This window comes from Bos indicus x Bos taurus, chromosome 2 (genome assembly GCF_003369695.1).
Source record: "Bos indicus x Bos taurus breed Angus x Brahman F1 hybrid chromosome 2, Bos_hybrid_MaternalHap_v2.0, whole genome shotgun sequence".
NCBI classification, from domain to species: Eukaryota; Metazoa; Chordata; class Mammalia; order Artiodactyla; family Bovidae; genus Bos; species Bos indicus x Bos taurus.
The window spans coordinates 126,601,725-126,620,107 of NC_040077.1; the positions used below are offsets into that span (position 1 = coordinate 126,601,725).

General features: G+C 40.5%; 1 protein-coding gene across 2 annotated transcripts; it reads right to left on the reverse strand.

Moving 5' to 3' along the window:
* Window positions 1–215: 215 nt before the first annotated feature.
* PDIK1L (PDLIM1 interacting kinase 1 like) lies at window positions 216–11,099 on the reverse strand. Of its 2 annotated transcripts, none has more exons than XM_027519868.1 (3): window positions 10,862–11,099; window positions 8,136–8,437; window positions 216–4,240 (listed from the first exon to the last, which is right to left on the reverse strand). In XM_027519868.1, the coding sequence occupies exons 2-3, from the start codon at window positions 8,418–8,420 to the stop codon at window positions 3,500–3,502; spliced, it is 1,026 nt and encodes a 341-aa protein (XP_027375669.1). In that variant the 5' UTR covers window positions 8,421–8,437; window positions 10,862–11,099; the 3' UTR covers window positions 216–3,499. The 2 variants fall into 2 exon arrangements, with proteins under 2 accessions (XP_027375669.1, XP_027375670.1); XM_027519869.1 differs by lacking the exon at window positions 10,862–11,099 and adding an exon at window positions 10,370–10,464 and having other exon boundaries at window positions 625–4,240.
* Between the last annotated feature and the right edge of the window lie 7,284 nt (window positions 11,100–18,383).

The window sequence follows — 18,383 nt, forward strand, 5'->3', positions numbered from 1 at the left end:
TGAAGTACACTGCATCATCTGTACTTTGTTTATTTTGGAGAAGACATACATAATAGAACCTGTAAAAGAAAAGAATGGCTCAGATGACTTTTTATATACAAAATAAACCATAGACTCAACTTAAAAGATTGAAAAATTACATTCGCTTAGTATATTTACTACAATTCATTCTGAGTCTGATATGCATCCTCAGCTGAATGAGATAGAAAGAAAAATGAAAAAAAAATCATTTATTTCAGGCAATCCAAATTCTTCTAATACAGCAAGCTTTAAAATTTTAGAGACCTTGAAATATTGAAAGAAACTCCTATAATTCAGTCATCCTTTCCTCAGTAACAGCTTCTATTATAGAAAGTTTCATTTAATAGATAAGGCTGAAAAAATATTGCTTCAAATTTTATATGCTGTATTTTATATCTATGAAGTAAAGCATTACAGAACTACTCACAGAGCCACCAAAGCAGCAATGTAGAATTTCCAGGGAATTTTTTGTTGAAACGCACTTTATTTAAAAAAAAAAAAGTCATGAACAATAAATTACAATCATTTCCCCCTTTTATAAATTCTTCATAAAATATATTTGACAATTTTAAAAGAAAATTTCAAAAGTTGCTTTTGTTTTTGAAGTGCTGATGACTTATTTTTTGACCATTTTGTCATGCTGGTGAATTATTTGTAGCTGCTACAATAGTTTGATTGATAAACATTTTACAGTTAAAAACAACAACAACAACAACAAAGAGGAAAAAACAGACCAGCAGAAAGAACTATTCAGTGTGCTATTTATCTGACACTTAACACTTACTTCATCATAGTGACAAAGTATCCCTTAGCACCAAAAAACTACAGGAACCCCATCCTTCTAAGTGACAACTAGTGCAAAATAACATTCTAGGAACTAACTGTACAATCCCATTGTTTTAACTGGCCACAGCTGCCTATAAGCTTATTTGAAATATTTGGTCTTTTTTCAATTAAGACAAATTTCATAAAACACTATAAACCATGGCAAGAGACTCTATGAGGAACAACAGTTTATTGAGTACCTATTATGGGCAAGGCACTGTGCACAGACTCTTGCTTTCATTTTTCCTCTAAGCAATATCCAGGAATTTCCAAGTATCACTTTATTTCTTACTCCTTGCTGGAAAAGCCCATGGCTACATGCCATTTTTAAATTGTCATTTTATCAACTGATCTTTAGTGCTGAGCACACAGTAGGTACTTAATAAATACCTCCTGACTGAAAGAATGAAGACAAAGAATTTACTATCATTTTTCTTGGTATCATAGGCTATTTAGAATACAGGGACTTAAGAAAATTTCAGAAGAATCTTCCTGATCGCCTCACATCCTTACCGCCAATGAAAGGAATACTTCCACTTCACAGGTAAATTAAAATAGTTTTCAAAATAAATTATAATTGTTAACTATTTTAAATGAGGTGGGACCAAAAGCTATCTACTTAGGAAACCATGACATGTAGCTATTTGAAGAGCAAATGAAGCATTGGCATACCATCACCTAAGTCATCATGAATCTCTGCTGAAGTGCCATGTTATTGATAAAACATTGTAATGCTTTTCTACTTCCAGTAACTCAATCTACTTGGCCAGATCTGTGTTCTACTAATTTGGTGATCCAAAGGGTCAATTATCATGAAGTTTCAGTGTATTTCCACCTCCAATTTTGAAAATAATTCTTATAATTATTAGCTTGGAAGTAATGTTAAAAGTACATCTTTTTTTTCATTTAAGAGGTTTTAAGTAAAACCTTTTCAGTCTAAATTTTAAACTTCACACCAAGTAATGCATAGTTCAGAAATTTTATGTACTCCAATTTTTTGTGCTTTTTCACCTTTTATAGTCCCCTGAACACATTTTAAATAAGGAAAAAATTATGGTAGGAATATTCCAAAAATTGTGGAAGTTCAAAAAAACTGAGGAGACTATGTGAACTATCAATGATTTCAATATTCTAATACCTTTAAACTTTTTTTACTTTTGACCAAAGATTCTAGTGCTTTATAAAGATTAACCTATATACAAATGGTCTTAAAGTATTAACAACCTTAAAGGCTAATGATCTGTTTTAGGAAAACTTTCTTCCTTTAGATTTGAACTATCTGCATTTATAGGAAAAAAAAACAAAAAACTGGAGACAACCATATGGGGTTAAAAATCAAACTGACCTCAAGAAGAAGAATGGTCTCAAGAAGAATAATGGTCTATTGGTTCTTCACATAGACCATACCAAGTGATTGTATAAAACTGATAACCTCTCTGTTTGAAAGACATAACTGATGCCACAGTATTTTACCCATTTGCCAAACTGTATAGGTATCACCTCCCACCTTAGAAAAAGGTGGTCAACACTGAATACAACCATATCACTACCATTACTGTGTCAAATTAGACAAGCGAAAACAGCATTAGGGCCAAAATGAAAGGAATTCCAGTGATTAAACATGAGACCATATTAGAGCAGGCAATGAAAGGGTAGAACTCATTTGGTTTCTTCAGCTTTATGCTGAGGCTTAGACAAAGTCTTGAAAATAAAAAGTTAATATATATCAATTACTATAGTTTATATACAGCAAAGTTTTCAGAAACAGCAGAATCCTGTGTTCAGACTTATATTAGATTGCAGATGCTCAAGTGCAGTCATGTTCCAATGCAGTGGTTTAATTGGTTAATTAAATGCTTGGTTACCTAAAACCTGTACCACATTGATTGCATGGCTAATTCAACTCCTGCAGCTATAGGGCTCTGGAGAGCTCAAACAAACTTCAGCAGCTTTGGATCACTTACTTTCACTTACATTTAGCCAGATAATTTTGGACTCTCCAAAATGATGTCTTAAAAAAAGCTGTATAACATTATAAAAATAAAAACTTAGTATGATTTCATTAGAGGGAGGGACAGGGTAGGAAGAGGGAAGGTTCTTTTATTTTTCATTACTGATTTCACCAGCAAATCTCAAAAAATCCAAACCTACATCAAATAATTTAAACAGAAGTGGCATTTTTTTTTCATATGGAATGCAAAATGCACACATTCACATACTTACATATACATAAATATATACATATATGTTTCCTTTACAAAGCTTCAAAGGTTGCATTACCAGCATGCAAACCTTTTTTTCCATGGAAATTCCTAATACTGACAAGGAATGTCTAAAATACTTAGAGACATATTTCCAGAAAACTGGACTCTTCTTTTCTTGGCTCTTATAGAGAATTTTCCTGCCAAACTTCTACCAATGATCATTTAAAAAAATTTACATCCACATTGGTAATACACTTTTAAAACATATTAATAGAATGGCCAGCTTGGACTTAAGAAAAATGAGGAAAAAAAAAAAAATCCCACAATAAAATCTAAACCCTTAAAAGGTGGAGTTTAGCTTTTTATATTCTTTTTCAGCCACATTATGTTGCATCACTGTTAAAACAGAAGCAGCATATCATCCAAGATATTTGCAAATAATATATGTGTCACGTTTCCCAGCTGTTATCTTTAAATGCAATTTGTACTAATCTGAGTTCTAGTTCAAAAGCATCTGGACGATCCTGAGGGTTTGCAGCCAGCATTTCCTTAATCAGTTGTTTCATTCGCCCATTCATAGATTTTTTCTTCACAGGAATGAGAAGTTCCATTTTGGGATTTTCCAGAAGTGCCTCCCCAACAGGCACAATCTCAGTTCCTTGTTTTACATAACTCCCCAAGAGTTCCTTCTTTGTCTCTGTGTCTATGAAGGTGATCCTTTCCAGCATTGCCCAGATGATAATCCCCAGAGCAAAGATGTCAGCTTTTGCTGTATAATGTCCCTCCCACACTTCAGGAGCCATGTAGAAATCTGTTCCACAAGCTGTAGAAAGGAAACACTTGTTTACACTGACAGGTTCTTCTGGATTCTGCCCAGATGCTGAACAAACTTTACTTAGACCAAAATCAGCCACTTTCAATGTAGGTTCCAAGTCACTGGTATCCAACCTGCTTTGAGAAATCAGGATGTTATCAGGCTTCAGATCTCGATGGATGATCTGGTTTTTATGCAAGAAAGCCAGGGCACTGCTCAGCTGAAGCATGAAGCTGGTGTTAGTTTTACGATTGGGTTTCCTGGACAACAGATACTCATTCATATCTCCTCCATCACAAAAATCCATCACAAACCACAAGTAATAGGCGCTTCTGGGATCAAAGGCAATTTCTCCTTTTAGTGAAGTCTCTACAAGCTATAAGAAAGAAAAAAACAGATTATAATCATCTGCATGGTTTATATAATTCAGCTATAGAGAAACAGTCACTGGTTGAATTAGTCTCTAATTTTAATTGGAAATTCCACAAATATTTTATTTGTTTAGTGCTTTCATATGTGCATTTTATTTTAAACTTTAGTACTTCAAACTGTCACTTTGTCCCTAATAAAAATACACCAAATTTCTAAGTCAAGAGGTAAAAACTTCATTAAAAATAGTTATATTTTGAGAAGTGTTCAACTCCTTGTACATTTGCTGCATGTGTCAATGGAGCTGAATTCTAACTGGCTAGCTAATAGCTTCCTGAAAAGATCAAAGTTTCAGCACCTAGATCTGGTAGATTGCCAACCGGGGTATAAACATCAGTTAGGACATTCTACTCCATAAAACTGCCTGAAATCTACTTCTCGCTTATTGCACTTACACTATCAACATAATCTGTGAAACTAAGAGAAAATTATGAAGGAACAACCAGTTGTTACAGAAATAAAGTGCTCCTGTAGTCACTGATAAAACTAAAGACTGACATCATTATTGTAAGAACTTCTATAAGCAGAATGCAAATATGAAGGCTATCTCTATCAATAGATGGCTTCTAAAAACCAATTTATAAAAATCACATATGCATTTTGATATAAAAATTCAAAACTGAGCTTGTATATTTGATACAAGCTGAAAATCTAGAATAAAGCACTGTTTTACTTATATCATTATCTAATTATAACTCCCCTACCACCTGAAATTCAATAATCTCAATTACTTCACTGAACATGAACTATCATTTTCAATTACAGTGCTTTGAAAGCATTTGTCCTATGGTGTCCTTTTCAGGCTCACAGGCTGAACAGAAACTCAGTAGGGAAGGTGAAGAGTTGTTGAAGAGTGAGTGATCTGCTATAAATCTACTAGTATTTCCTTTTGTCTTTTCGGTGGGCAGAGGCAAAGAACACCTCTCCATGCTGTCTCCCCCACAGCAGCCATAACTGCAATGGTCTGCAGAAGTCTTCTTTGCATGCATTTTCTTTGTTGCATGTGTTTGCCACTGAGACAGAAAATGAAAGAACAGAAAGGTCCAGATCACACAATTATTTACCAGGTGCACTGTTACTAAATATGCTCAGATTAAAGATGAGCATCATCACTCTTCCGTCATGTCCTCTTTTCATTCTCAAAAGCAAAATTCCTAAATAGCTTTCAGCAATGCAGAGTTCCAGCATTCAAATAATGGTTTAGAGTAAAGCCAGATAGTAGATATTTTAGGCTTGACAAGCCACATAAGGTCTCTGTTCCATATTCTTCTTCTTAAAAAAAAAAAAAAAAACTCTTAAAAAATGTAAAAACTATTTTTAGTATCCAGGCCATACAAAAACAGGCCGAGGGCTATAGTTTGAGGGCCCCTGGTTGAGAGCTACAGAAAGACAGAGCCCAATCTGCTTACTGTCATGTGCAGAAGATGGCAGCCATTGGCTGTCTTGCCTAAAGTCCTTTAACAGCGTCCCTGTTCTCTTAGGCTATAGTCTAAGCTCTTTAACATGGGCTGTGGGACCCTGTGCACTCTCACCCTGCTGACTTTTCCAGTCTCAACTAAAACAACTCTCCTTGCACACTGCAGTCTTTTTATCTTCTTTCAGTTCTTAGAATGCTTCCTGCCTTTTGCTTCTAAACATCTGTATGTACAGTTCGTTCTGCCTGGGAAGTTTTCTCATTCACTCACCTGGCTAATTCCTCTTTACCTTGCAAGTTTCGGTTGAAACAGTTCATAATTCCTGAACTCCAGGATTATGTCAGGTTGCCTACTACATGCACCTACATCATCCCGTACTTTTCATTCATGACACTCATGATAAGTATACATATTGGCCATAAAGTTTCTATGCATAAGATGTGTCCTCTGTTAACTGTTTGTTTTATATTTCTTCTAGGTAAGGTTTTTAGCTATCAGGAACTGACTGAATGATTCCAACTGAGAACAAGAAAGATATCTAGAAAAACATGGAGGAAAAAAAATGTAGAGAATAGTGAAGACCATAGGTAGAGACTCTGTCGTCACACTATAGATTTGTTTGGTTTTACCACGTGTAAATATTGGTTGTCTTCACTAGTGTAAATTTAGAGAGGGCACTTGTTAATGTGTTGGTGAATGTCTGGTTAACTAAATAAATCTGTAGAAAATATAATTTTATTAGAGTTGCTTACGACTGAGTTCTTCCTATATGCCAAGTACTGTGTCTGCATCACATCTTATTTTGACAAGTCCCATGGAAGGTAGAAATTATTATTCCTTACGTTTGAAGATACAGATGCTGGGAAAAGATGGGTTATTTATCCAAGGTCATACAGCTAGCAAAAAATGCCATAAGTCAAACACAGATCTATCAGGCCTTAAAAAGATGAAATAGATTACTAAACAAAAAGGTACTTTAGATTAAAAAAAAAAAATCACCAAATCAAGGCTTTACATCTTAAAGCCTTGAGAGATTAGCTAGCTAATACCTAGTTATTATAATAGTTGCTCCATCTGGACTCAAGGATATCATCAGCACTAAGCCATATGTTTAAATATCCTCACATTTATAGTTCAATTATGCATTTTAGTCTCCAAAATTCAAGGCAAAGTCCAGCAAGGTTCTAGCTACTTTTATGTGGAATGCGGTAAGAATGTTTCCAATTTTTTTTTATCATTGTAACTTATCTAATAAGCACTTCTAGATGAATACAAAGTAAAACAAATAAAGACTAAATAGTTATGTTTATATTCCCTATCTTGAGAGAAATTAGGTTCTCAAGGCTGCTATTTTTTCACCATACAATGAAAGTTTAGTTTTTTAATTACATAGAATAATGTGTTTGTTCTGTTATTCCTAGAACAAAAGCTTTTGCTGTTTTAAAACAGCCTTTTGTACCCTAATGGTAAATTCTGAATTTAGAAACACTCGTGGAAAGTTGTTCATGTTCCAAGAATTACTGGACTTAAGAAATTTTGCTCTGGCCTTTAACTAGCTATGTCTGAAGTATATTTTCTCTTCAAGTACAGACCTACTAGAGATTTTGATCTATGGCAGAAATCAACCTTAAAAAAAAAATCACACTTTCTGTTTTCCTATATTAATGCTTTCCCCAAGTCTACAGAAGAGTAACCTGGAGGCAAAAGGGTAATCTAGAGGTTATAGGGCACAAGTTTTAGCTGCCAGATAGTCCTACATTTAGCTCCCAATTCTGCCACTTGCTATGTGATTCTGGATCAATTCATTATCTATTCTAAGCCTCAGTTTCTTCATTTATAACGATGATAATAATAGCACATTTCTGACAGGACTGTTCTGAGCAGAGTATGGAATGAGTAGGAAGCCAAATGTTAAGTCGTTGGTAACATTCAGGTGCTAAGCCACAAACTCCATGAAAATTCAATGGAATTGCATGGTTAGGATCTTAAACAACCTTCTAAAACATGAACATGAGTTCATGTCAGTGATAAAGAAAAGCCCAATTACCTATGGGTACTGCTACTGGTTGTAGAGTTTTCCCTTTTCTTCTGTCTTCAGTTCCAAAAAAACTGATTTCAAATAAGTGAACTAATTAGACTCTAGTCTCAATCACCTCTCTACTTCCTATGCTGTCCCATTCCTATGCAGATTGGCAAGTATCATGGCATAACAGGTGGCTTATGTTATTTTTAGGTATTTGCATCACAGGTTTAAATAAAACCTTGTTTTAGAGGAAACATCTACTCAGTTCTTGGCAGACCCCTATCTATTCCTAACGACATAAACACCTGCACTTAAAGTAGAAGTTCATCTGACTCTTTCATTCCTCTCACTGCTGACCAATGCTACCTTCAAATCATTTCTATTTCCCATTCAACCACACATACCTGTAAATAAAGGGAAGAATTAGAGCCGTGGGACATCTTTTGCACCATCCCATCTTTTTGTAGGATGCATTCCTCCAAGTGAATCACATTTGGATGTTGGCTCTTGATACTGCTTAGTGCCCAGAACTCACGCAGGGCTAGTTCAACGTTTTCAGGTGCATGGCATCGAATTTTCTTCACTGCCACCCGTGCAGAGGTCTTTCTGATGACTGCTTCATATACAACACCGTAACTACCTCGGCCTACCTCCCGTATTAGATCGTACTTTGGCTGGCTACTCACCATCTTCAAGGTCAAGGTTTCTGGAAAAATGAACAAAGTGCTCTGTTGAAATTAAGTATACCTACTGGCTTGAATTTCTTCTTATGCACGATTTAGTAGTTATCATCTGTCTCACTGTCTGCAGTGCTTGAACAATATTTGCTATACACTGGGCAAATGTAAATATTTTAATAATAGTAACACTACTATTTAATAATAGTAACAGTAATATGGTACTTACCATGTATCAGAAACTGTCCCAAGCACTTTATATATTAAGCTCATTTAATCCTCACAACAACATTATGAGGTAGAAACTGAGCATAATAGCTCATTTTGTAGATGAAAAAAACTAAAGCACAGAGTTTAAGCAACATGCCCAAGGTCAAACAGCAAGTAACTGGTGAACCTGGGATTTGAAACCAGGCCATCATGCTCTGACAACCTCTTACATGAACTGCTTCAAAACACCACTGCTAAAGATAAAACAAAAAGTTCATATTCTTATTTACTGATCATGAAAAAACAATCAAAACTCCTGCTTCCCCTGAAAACTGATACATATAAAAGTTCCTAAAAATGGCAAAACTCAGTTAGAAACACAAACACCTGGCTTAGGCTTAGATACTGAGACTGCACAGAAGTAAAAATGAGTAGTTATTTTTCTTTTTTAAAAGTAAATGATCAAACTATACATATTCCTATTTTAATTTTATTTCCTTATTTCTTGCAAATAAAGTTTGTGGAGAAAAATGTTCCTTTACAGATAAACTAAGCTACTTAGAATATGGTTATTGCTCTTCTTGTTTCAACAACAGCTATTTAGATCTAGGACATTTTTGCCAATGAAAACTCTCCTGCATATTAAGAGGTTCTCTGGCAGAGTTCTTTGGAATTCAACTTGATAAATCATTTAAAGGCAAGGGCAAAGAAAGGCCTTGCGTGGAAACACGTGTTGAATTAAGAGTTTGAAGAGTGCCTGCTCATTCTCCGAAGACTGTCAAAATTCTAATAAGCTTCAGGAACCAATTCTCATTTGTAGAATGCCAGCATGGGCAAGAAAAGTTACCTGAGATTGTACAATTTTTATAGTGTACGGTTTAGGGGAACACAAAGCGACCGACAAATAGAGCCTGTCAAGTTGGGACCAGTCATTTTAAGTCGATAGAACAGATTTAATAAAGAAAATGAAAGCTTCTTAGATTGCTTTTAGTCCCACTTCCTCTAACTGGACACCGGTCTTCAAATTCCTACAGTATTTCCGAGCGTCGGATTTCCTGCCACAGAATTCTCTGCCCCAGCTACACAGTGGACATTCGTTCCTGTCCTCCGTGGATCGCCAATTCCTAACCTTCTCAAAGTGGTTCGTGCCTTGAAAGCTGCCCCATACCCCCCTGACTACGTGGGAAGGAGGGTGTTTGTGAAGTCTTTGAGATCCTGGGGCAAAACACAGCGCGGTGATGCACACCGTGCGAGCCTCGGGAACTCGGGACGGCATCCCCCCGGGCCCTCGCGCCTCCACCCGGCGCTCGGACACTGGCCGGCCCGGCTGTACACCTGCTGGCGCCCGGGAAGGGCCAGTCCTGGGCAGAGGTGTAGCCCGACGCGGCGGCCCAGGGCCCCGCTCATTGGCCAAGTATCAGGCCCTCCCCCTCTTCGGCGGCTTCCAGAGAAAACCCGGAGGGGATCCTCTCAGGGCCCTTCACCCGGAGGAGGCAGTCCAGCAGTTGTCCCGACTCCTCCGGGTCGGCGGCTAAGGCCGGGGCCTGGGGAGGAGGCCACGGGGCAGAAGAGGAGGCCGCGGCTGGGGCCGGTGGCCTGAGGGGTGCGGGCCGGAGGCCTGAGGCGCGCGGGGCCTTCCTTGGGACGACTCCGCTGACAGCTCAGTGACAGGCCGCCTGGGGCGGGAGGCACGTGCAGGGCCCTCGGATCTGCAGCAGGGCCTCTCTGCCGAGCCGAGGGGCCAGATTTACCTCAGGGTAGCCGCCGCCGCTTCTCTCTCTCACGGGCTCTGCAGGCCGCCATTATCGGGGAGCTCGCGCCTCCGCTGCCGCGGCCTCCAGTCAGAGGCCGGCGCGCGCCCCCGTGGTGCGCGCGGACACACCCCCTTACGCCTCGCGGCCCCGCCCCCCTCCGGCTTTCCGTAGCGCGACCCGGGACGCCGAGCGCTGGTCCCGCGGGGCGCGCGCCTGGCGCTCCGCTGGCTTCCCGACTCCCTTGGCTTTCAGGAGCCGGGGGGAGTCGCGGAAGGGGGTTGCGCGCTCTGGAATGCACCACTCGTGCCTCCTCCCCGCGGGGGTGACCGGGAGCGGCAAGGCCACTCCACGCCCGGGGGCTCGGTCGCTCTCCAGCCGCAGCGGGTGCCTGCGGCGGGAGTGATTCCTCAGCCTCAGGTCCGGGCTGAGGGAAGTTCGCGCGCCTGGCGCGCCTCCCCTCCCCCGCTCCGCCCCCATTTCTGACTTTACCGAGCTGCGGGAAGGTGTGCGGGGTAGCTGGGGCGGAAGGCCTGGGGCATCTTCTTACGCGCCGGGCTGGGATGCCTGCGGGACGCGGGCCTCTTCCGGGGCCCCGCGGGGAAGCACGGCCCGAGCTGGGAGGCCTGGCGTCCGCCCCGCCGGCAGGGAGGCTGCACCTTTTGTCAGAGACACTGAGCCATATTTGCGCGCTGTGCAGTTGCCGAGGCGGCGGTAGCGCCGGGCTGGGTGCGATCATCTGGGAAGACGCGGTCCCCTGCCCCGCCGGCGCGGTGGTATCTCCCTTAAAGAACCCGGCGCCTCATTGTTCCGAGGCTCTGCAGCCGGGAGACGGGGGCCACTTGCCCCCGGCGTGGAGGAAGGGGCCGCGGCCTCCGCGCACGCCCTGCCTGGCCGCGGCACCCGCGGGCTGCACGTGGAGAGTCGGGACACCCCCACCCCCCCACCCACCCCAACCCCTGGCCTTGCGCGGCTAGCGGCCGAAGTCTGGGCCGGCCTGGACCGAGATTAACAGCGAGGACGGCCGTGCAAGTGGCCCGACGGTCAGCCTGAGTCACTGGGGCCCCGGACTGCCGTTGGCCAGATGCAGGCCCGCGTTCACCAGACAGCCAACTCTGGACTGTCAGTTGCTCAAAGACCCGGACCGATCGGTCATTCAGTTAGTGTTTCGGGGATCAGTAAGCAACCGCCAGAATCGTCCATTCCTTCTTCACGGATTTAATCCCCACCTAGTGTTTGTTCCTCCTCCCAGTGCTGTATAAGGCGTGATGCGCAAAGAATCCCTGTTAACTGCTCTCAAGGGTCAACCAATTACCCATTTTATTTTCTGTCCTCCATTTGTGGGCCTCCCGAATGTCTGGGATTGGGTTAGATCTTTAAATGATCTTTCTTACTCCTAAAGAAACTCCACAAGGGAAGGGCTTATTACTAACCCTATTTTTACAGGTAAGGACGCAGACCTTTGCATTCTTTGATGGAAAGGTGTTTTGTTTTTTTTTTTGAGGGGGCACTTGCCTTGAATACCCACTCCCCTGGTGTAAATTCTCCTACTTATCCTGACCAAAAACAAAAAAAACAAACCGAAACCTTGCTCTGTAATCTGTTCGATTTTTGCCCTGCACGTCATTTACCAGTCTTCGGCTGTCTACTAGGACTACTGATATATTCTAAGGTTTGGTTTCTGCCCTTGAGAGGAAAAGTTGAGGGCTCTGTGTAGATAGCTGACTACCTGTGTGGGTAATTGATCAGAATCAGGAGTGGTGTCTCTGGCTGAGGAAACGTTATTTTTTGTTTATCTTAGTCACTAAATACAAGAATCCCTCCTCTCAAGGTGGTTGCAGAACTTGAAATACACTCCCATAATTCAAAAGTTATGAAACTGACTCTAAAGCCTGTGAAGTGGACGTTTTAGTAATTTGGGGTGTCCTCTTTAGGAAAAAGATTACAGAATGGGGCCTGTGAATACAGTGGTGGGGCCTTGGAAAGTGTCTCTGTAAGTGATGGACTCTGAAGCTTAAGCTTCAGAATAAAGATTACATTATGTGCTGTGCTAAGTCGCTTCAGTTGTGTCTAACTCTGCGACACAATGGACTGTAGCACTGCAGGCTCCTCTGTCCATGGAATTCTCCAGGCAAGAATACTGAAGTGAATTGCCTTGCCCTCCTCCAGGTGATCTTCCTGCATTGGCAGGTGGGTTCTTTACCCCTAGGGCCACCTGGGAAGCACCGTAGATTACCACATGTCACTATATTTGCCCATAAGCCTTCTACGAGACTCAGAGTTTCTGGGGACAGGAGCTTTGTCTGTGATTTATCTACCCACTGTGATTTATTTATCCACTGTCTGATATTGCACCAAAATACTCCTGTGGATAGACAGCATTGTCATACACTGCTTGTGGGAAGGCAAAATGATGTAACTCTAATTAAGGACATTTGGCAATCTATAGCCACGTTAGCTATGTATTTACTCTTTCACCCAGTAAACTTATGTCAAGGCTAAACTTTAAGGAGTCTATCCTAGTGATATATTGGCAAAATACAAAAAGCTCTATGCACAAGGCTATTCATTATGGCATTAAAAAAAAAACTATGGCATTATTTTCAATGGCAAAAGATTGGAAACTGCTCATGTGTCAATTAACTAGCTGAATAAATTACCATACAAATACAGGATGAAGTGCTATGCAGCTGTAAAAAGATAGGTGGATAAGTTCTTATAAAGAAACAGAAACTAATATTAGTAGTAATGTCCATGTATATAAGGGGAATAAGCAAGGTGCATGATAGTGTTTGTGGAAGTGCTATCTTCTGTGTAAGTAGTGGGATGATATAAATATACATTAATTGCTTATATTTAAAATTAAACAATGGAAGAATAAACTCAATCTTTTAAAAATTATTTGCTGTGTGGGATGGAGCGGATAGGGATGGGAATGAGATCTCTGTGAATGTACCTTATGTAGTTGGAAACTGTTAGAAACGTAAATGTTGCATATTTACATTAAAAAAAGTTCAGTAGAAAGAATAAAACACTCCATGAAAATTAAAAAACAAATGGAAACAAATGAAGTGATATAGCTACAAGAGAAAATACTTTCAAGTGGCTTATAAGTATTTTGATTATACCTCCCTGCTCTGAGGAGCCTGGTGGGCTGCAGTCCATGGGGTCGCTAGAGTCTGACACGACTGAACGACTTCACTTTCACTTTTCACTTTCATGCATTGGAGAAGGAAATGGCAACCCACTCCAGTGTTCTTGCCTGGAGAATCCCAGGGATGGGGGAGCCTGGTGGGCTGCCGTCTCTGGGGTCGCACAGAGTCGGACACGACTGAAGCGACTTAGCAGCAGCAGCAAGGAAAACAACATTTGTTGTCAATGGAGTTCATTACTCTGACCATTAATGGATAAAGGAAAATAAAATTTTTCCTGTTCTTTTCTTGATGAGTTATATTGCAGGTAACCAAATAGTAGATAAGAAAAAGTTATTTTTATAGAAGAATTCCAATGAATAAATGCAGAAGAAATGATAGGATTAGAAAAATACAGTTTTGCAAAACCTAATGAAATAATGAGTCTAGGAAGCAATCATGAAATGATGCTGAAACAACTGGATGAAAGATTATTGAGAAAACTTGTAACTGAGTGAGACTTTAGGCTAACACTGCCTGAATCCACTGACCAGCCTTAAAATCATTAAGAGGGGCACACATAGCATATTCTTGCCTGAAGAAAAAAAAAAAAAAAAGGAAGCCTAAGCAGACCAAGATCTAGTTACCAGTTTATCAGAAACATGGAACTTAGACAAACACCACAGTCAGCCAACTCAAAATGTGGAATGTTCTAAAAGTCTTATTACCACAGACACTATGTCCTTATCATACCTAACAAAAAAGAACCCCGGCAGGGTTCGATCCCTGGGTTGGGAAGATTCCCTGAAGAAGGAAATTGCAACCCACTCCAGTATTCTGGCAAGCCACTCCAGTGTCTTGCCTGGAGAATCCCAGGGATGGAGGAGCCTGGTGGGCTGCCATCTGGTCGCACAGAGTCGGACACGATTGAAGCAACTTAGCAGCAGCAGCAGCCAGTACTCTTGCCTAGAGAATCCTGTGGACGGAGGAGCCTGGTACTCTACAATCCACGGGGTTGCAAAGAGTCGGACACAACTGAGCGATTTCATTTTTCACTTTCTTTCTATTCATACAAAACAAGTGACCTGGTTTCTGCAATAAATTTATTGCATGAAAATTAAAAAGGAAGGTAGAATGGTAAATCATAAAACTCAAGACAGCAAGTGCAAAAACCTTATTTAGATCCTCATTAATAGTTCAAGTGGATTATTAATAACTATCAAAAGACATCTTTGGTACAATCAGGGAAATTTGAATATTAACAATGGATCAAGGAATTATTTGTTCTTTTTTGTTAGGTGTGATAATGACATAGTGTCTGTGGTAATAAAAGCCTTTTTCAATTAGAAATGCATACTGATGTATTCTGGATAAAATGAAGTGAGATTTGGGATATGTTTTAAAATACTTTGCAAGCAGCATAGCAAACAAAAAGAGGGAGGAAGACTGGCTGAAATATTTATAGTTGTTGAAACCTGGGTACATGGGGTTCATTATGCTATTCTACTTTTTGTGTCTGAATTTTTCCATGATAAAAAGACAACCGTGCTCAAAAAATGAAATGTCTTCCATAGGTGGGAACTTGGATGTAGCGTTCCTGCCCCCTGCTGGCAGGTTCTATTGGTGCAGCTGCTTGCCCCTGTCTTAAGGCAAGTCTGAATTCCCAGACCCATCTAGAGTCATGTCATTTATAAATCTCACAAGAACTCTACAAAGTGGACAGCATTGGCATACTATTTACAGCTGAGGAAACTGAGACTCAGTGGGACTAATAAGCCAAGGGTCCAAAGTCCCATAGAAAATTGCTGTGTTTCTAGACCTTACTTTTTCTATCTCAAAGAGATCAGTGACATTTTAGGAATCAGTGAACTAAAATGGACCAGAATGGGCAAATTTAATTCAGATGACCATTACATCTACTACTGTGGGCAAAAATCCCTTAGAAGAAATGAAGTAGCCCTCATAGTCAACAAGAATCTGAAATGCAGTGCTTGAGTGCAACCTCAAAAACAGAATGATCTCTGTTTGTTTCCAAGGCAAACCATTCAATATCAGTAATCCAAGCCTATGTCCCAACCACTAATGCCAAAGAAGCTGAAGTTGAACGGTTCTATGAAGACCTATGAAGATTCTATGAAGACTTTCCAGAACTAACACCAAAAAAAGAAGTCCTTTTCATCATAGGGGACTGGAATGCAAAAGTAGGTAGTCAAGAGATACCTGGAGTAATAGGCAAACTTGGCCTTGGAGTACAAAATGAAGCTAGTTAAAGGTTAACAGAGTTTTACTAAGAGAACACACTGCTCATAGCAAATACCGTCTTCCAACAACACAAGAGACGACTCTACACATGGACATCACCAGATGGTCAATACCGAAATCAGATTGATTATATTCTTTGCAGCTGAAGATGCAGAACCTCTATACAGTCAGCAAAAACAAAACCAGGAGCTGACTGTGGCTCAGATCATGAATTCATTATTGTGAAATTCACTTAAATTGAAGAAAGTAGGGAAAACCACTAGACCATTCAAGTATGACCTAAATCAAATCCCTTATGAGTATACAGTAGAAGTGACAAATCGATTCAAGGGATTAGATCTGATAGAGTGCCTGAAGAACTATGGATGGAGGTTCGTGACATTGTACAGGAGGCTGTGATCAAAATCATGCCCAAGAAAAAGAAATGCAAAAAGGAAAATGGTTGTCTGAGGAGGCCTTCCAAATAACTGAAAAAGGAGACGCAAAAGGCAAAGGAGAAAAGGAAAGATATATCCATCTGAATGTAGAGTTCCAAAGAATAGCAAGAAGAGATTAGAAAGTCTTCCTAGATGATCAAAGAAATAGAGGAAAACAATAGAATGGGAAAGACTAGAGATCTCTTCAAGAAATTTAGAGATACCAAGGGAACATTTCATGCAAAGATGGGCACAATGAAAGAAAGGGTATGGACCTAACAGAAGCAGAAGATATTAAGAAGAGGTGGCAAGAATACACAGAAGAACTGTACAAAAAAGATCTTCATGACCCAGAAAACCATGATGGTGTGATCACTCACCTAGAGCCAGACATCCTGGAGTGCAAGGTCAAATGGGCCTTAGGAAGCATCACCAATGAAGAAAGTTAGTAGAGGTGATGGAATTCCAGCTGAGTTATTTCAAATCCTAAATGATGATACTGTTCAAGTGTTGCACTCAATATGCCAGCAAATTTGGAAAACTCTACAGTGGCTGCAGGACTGGGAAAGGTCAGTTTTCATTCCAATCCCAAAGAAAGGCAATGCCAAAGAATGCTCAAACTACCTCACAGTTGCTAGCAAAGTAATGCTCAAAATTCTCCAAGCAAGGCTTCAACAGTACGTGAACTGATAACTTCCAGATGTTCAAGCTGGATTTACAAAAGGCAGAGGAACCAGAGATCAAATTGCCAACATCATCGAAAAAGCAAGAGAATTCTAGAAAACCATCTACTTCTGCTTTACTGACTGCGCAGTAGTCTTTGACACTGTGGATCACAACAAACTGGAAAATTCTTCAAGAGATGGGAATACCAGGCCACCTTACCTGCCTCCTGAGAAATCTGTGTGCAGGTCAAGAAGCAACAGTTCAGAACAGATCCACAGGAAGCAGACCATCAGGGAGCAATTTCACCTATAAACTAGATAAATATAAATAGGTAATATAAATGTGAATTGAATACATAATAGCTATTACACACATTACCTCGGTGACAGGCATTATGCAAAGTGCATTATATCATTGGCTCTGCACAGTTATCCTCTGACACATACTATTGCCAACCCCCTTTACAGCTGAGGAAGTGGAGGTTCTAAGAGGTGAGAGGAGGGAATTCCCTGGTGATTCAGCGGTTAGGAGTCTGTACCTTCACTGCTGGGGCCAGGGTTCAATCCCTGGTCAGGGAAATAGGATCCCACAAGTTGAGTGGCATGGCAGAAAAAAAGAGAGAGAGAGATGAGAGGACTTACACAAAGTCACACAGCTAGGAAATGTATAAATTTGGAGTTGAATCCAGCATATAATTGCTTTATGCTTTATTTTTTTTTTTTTTTGAGATATAGCTTATATACAGGGAAATGCTCACATCTTAAGTGTATCTTGTGTTTATAACCGCTTGTAACTATTGTACACTGCTTGTTTCACTCTAATGTGAATGCAAATATTAATTTTTTCTGAATGGTTTATTAATTTTATTTTCTAAGTGGGAATGGGAGCCAAGAAAGAGAAGAAAATGGTCATAAAAGGGAAGCGGGGCAAGTAAGATCAAAGTTCATGGTTCGCCTAGAGCTGATTATCCCTCCAACGGTTTTATTCTCTTGCAGCAGGGAGTGGTTCCTTGTGTTTTTATCTCCATTCTTCTTTTAGAAGAATCCTCATCATGCCCCCTCAGCCACTTAAACATGCAGGTATGTCAGTGTTTCCTCAAATGGGGCAATTTGTCTTTTGGGGCATTTGGTGATATCTGGAGATATTTTTGGTTATCACAGTGGGCAGGTTAAGTGCTGTAGACATCCAGTAGGAGAGACCAAGAATGCTGCTAAATATGCTACAATGCACAGGACAGCCTTCCCACAACAAAGAGTTATCCTGCTTCAAATGCCAGTAATGTGGAAATCGAAAAATCCTCGTCTAAGTAACAACAGTAAACTTGCTATGTAAATACAGCTCGAAGGTGAGTCTCTTGGTCCCCTTCCCATCAGATTGCTGGTGCTAAGTTCCCCCCTGGAGAAATTCTAGAGACGTCATTGATGATGCTTTGTCAGAGACTTTGTGCCCTCTGAAGTCATCTCATCCTAGGTCAACAAAAAAGTGTTGTCAAAATGCTACCAAACAATTAAGGATGACTGAGAAGCAGCTCCTACCCTC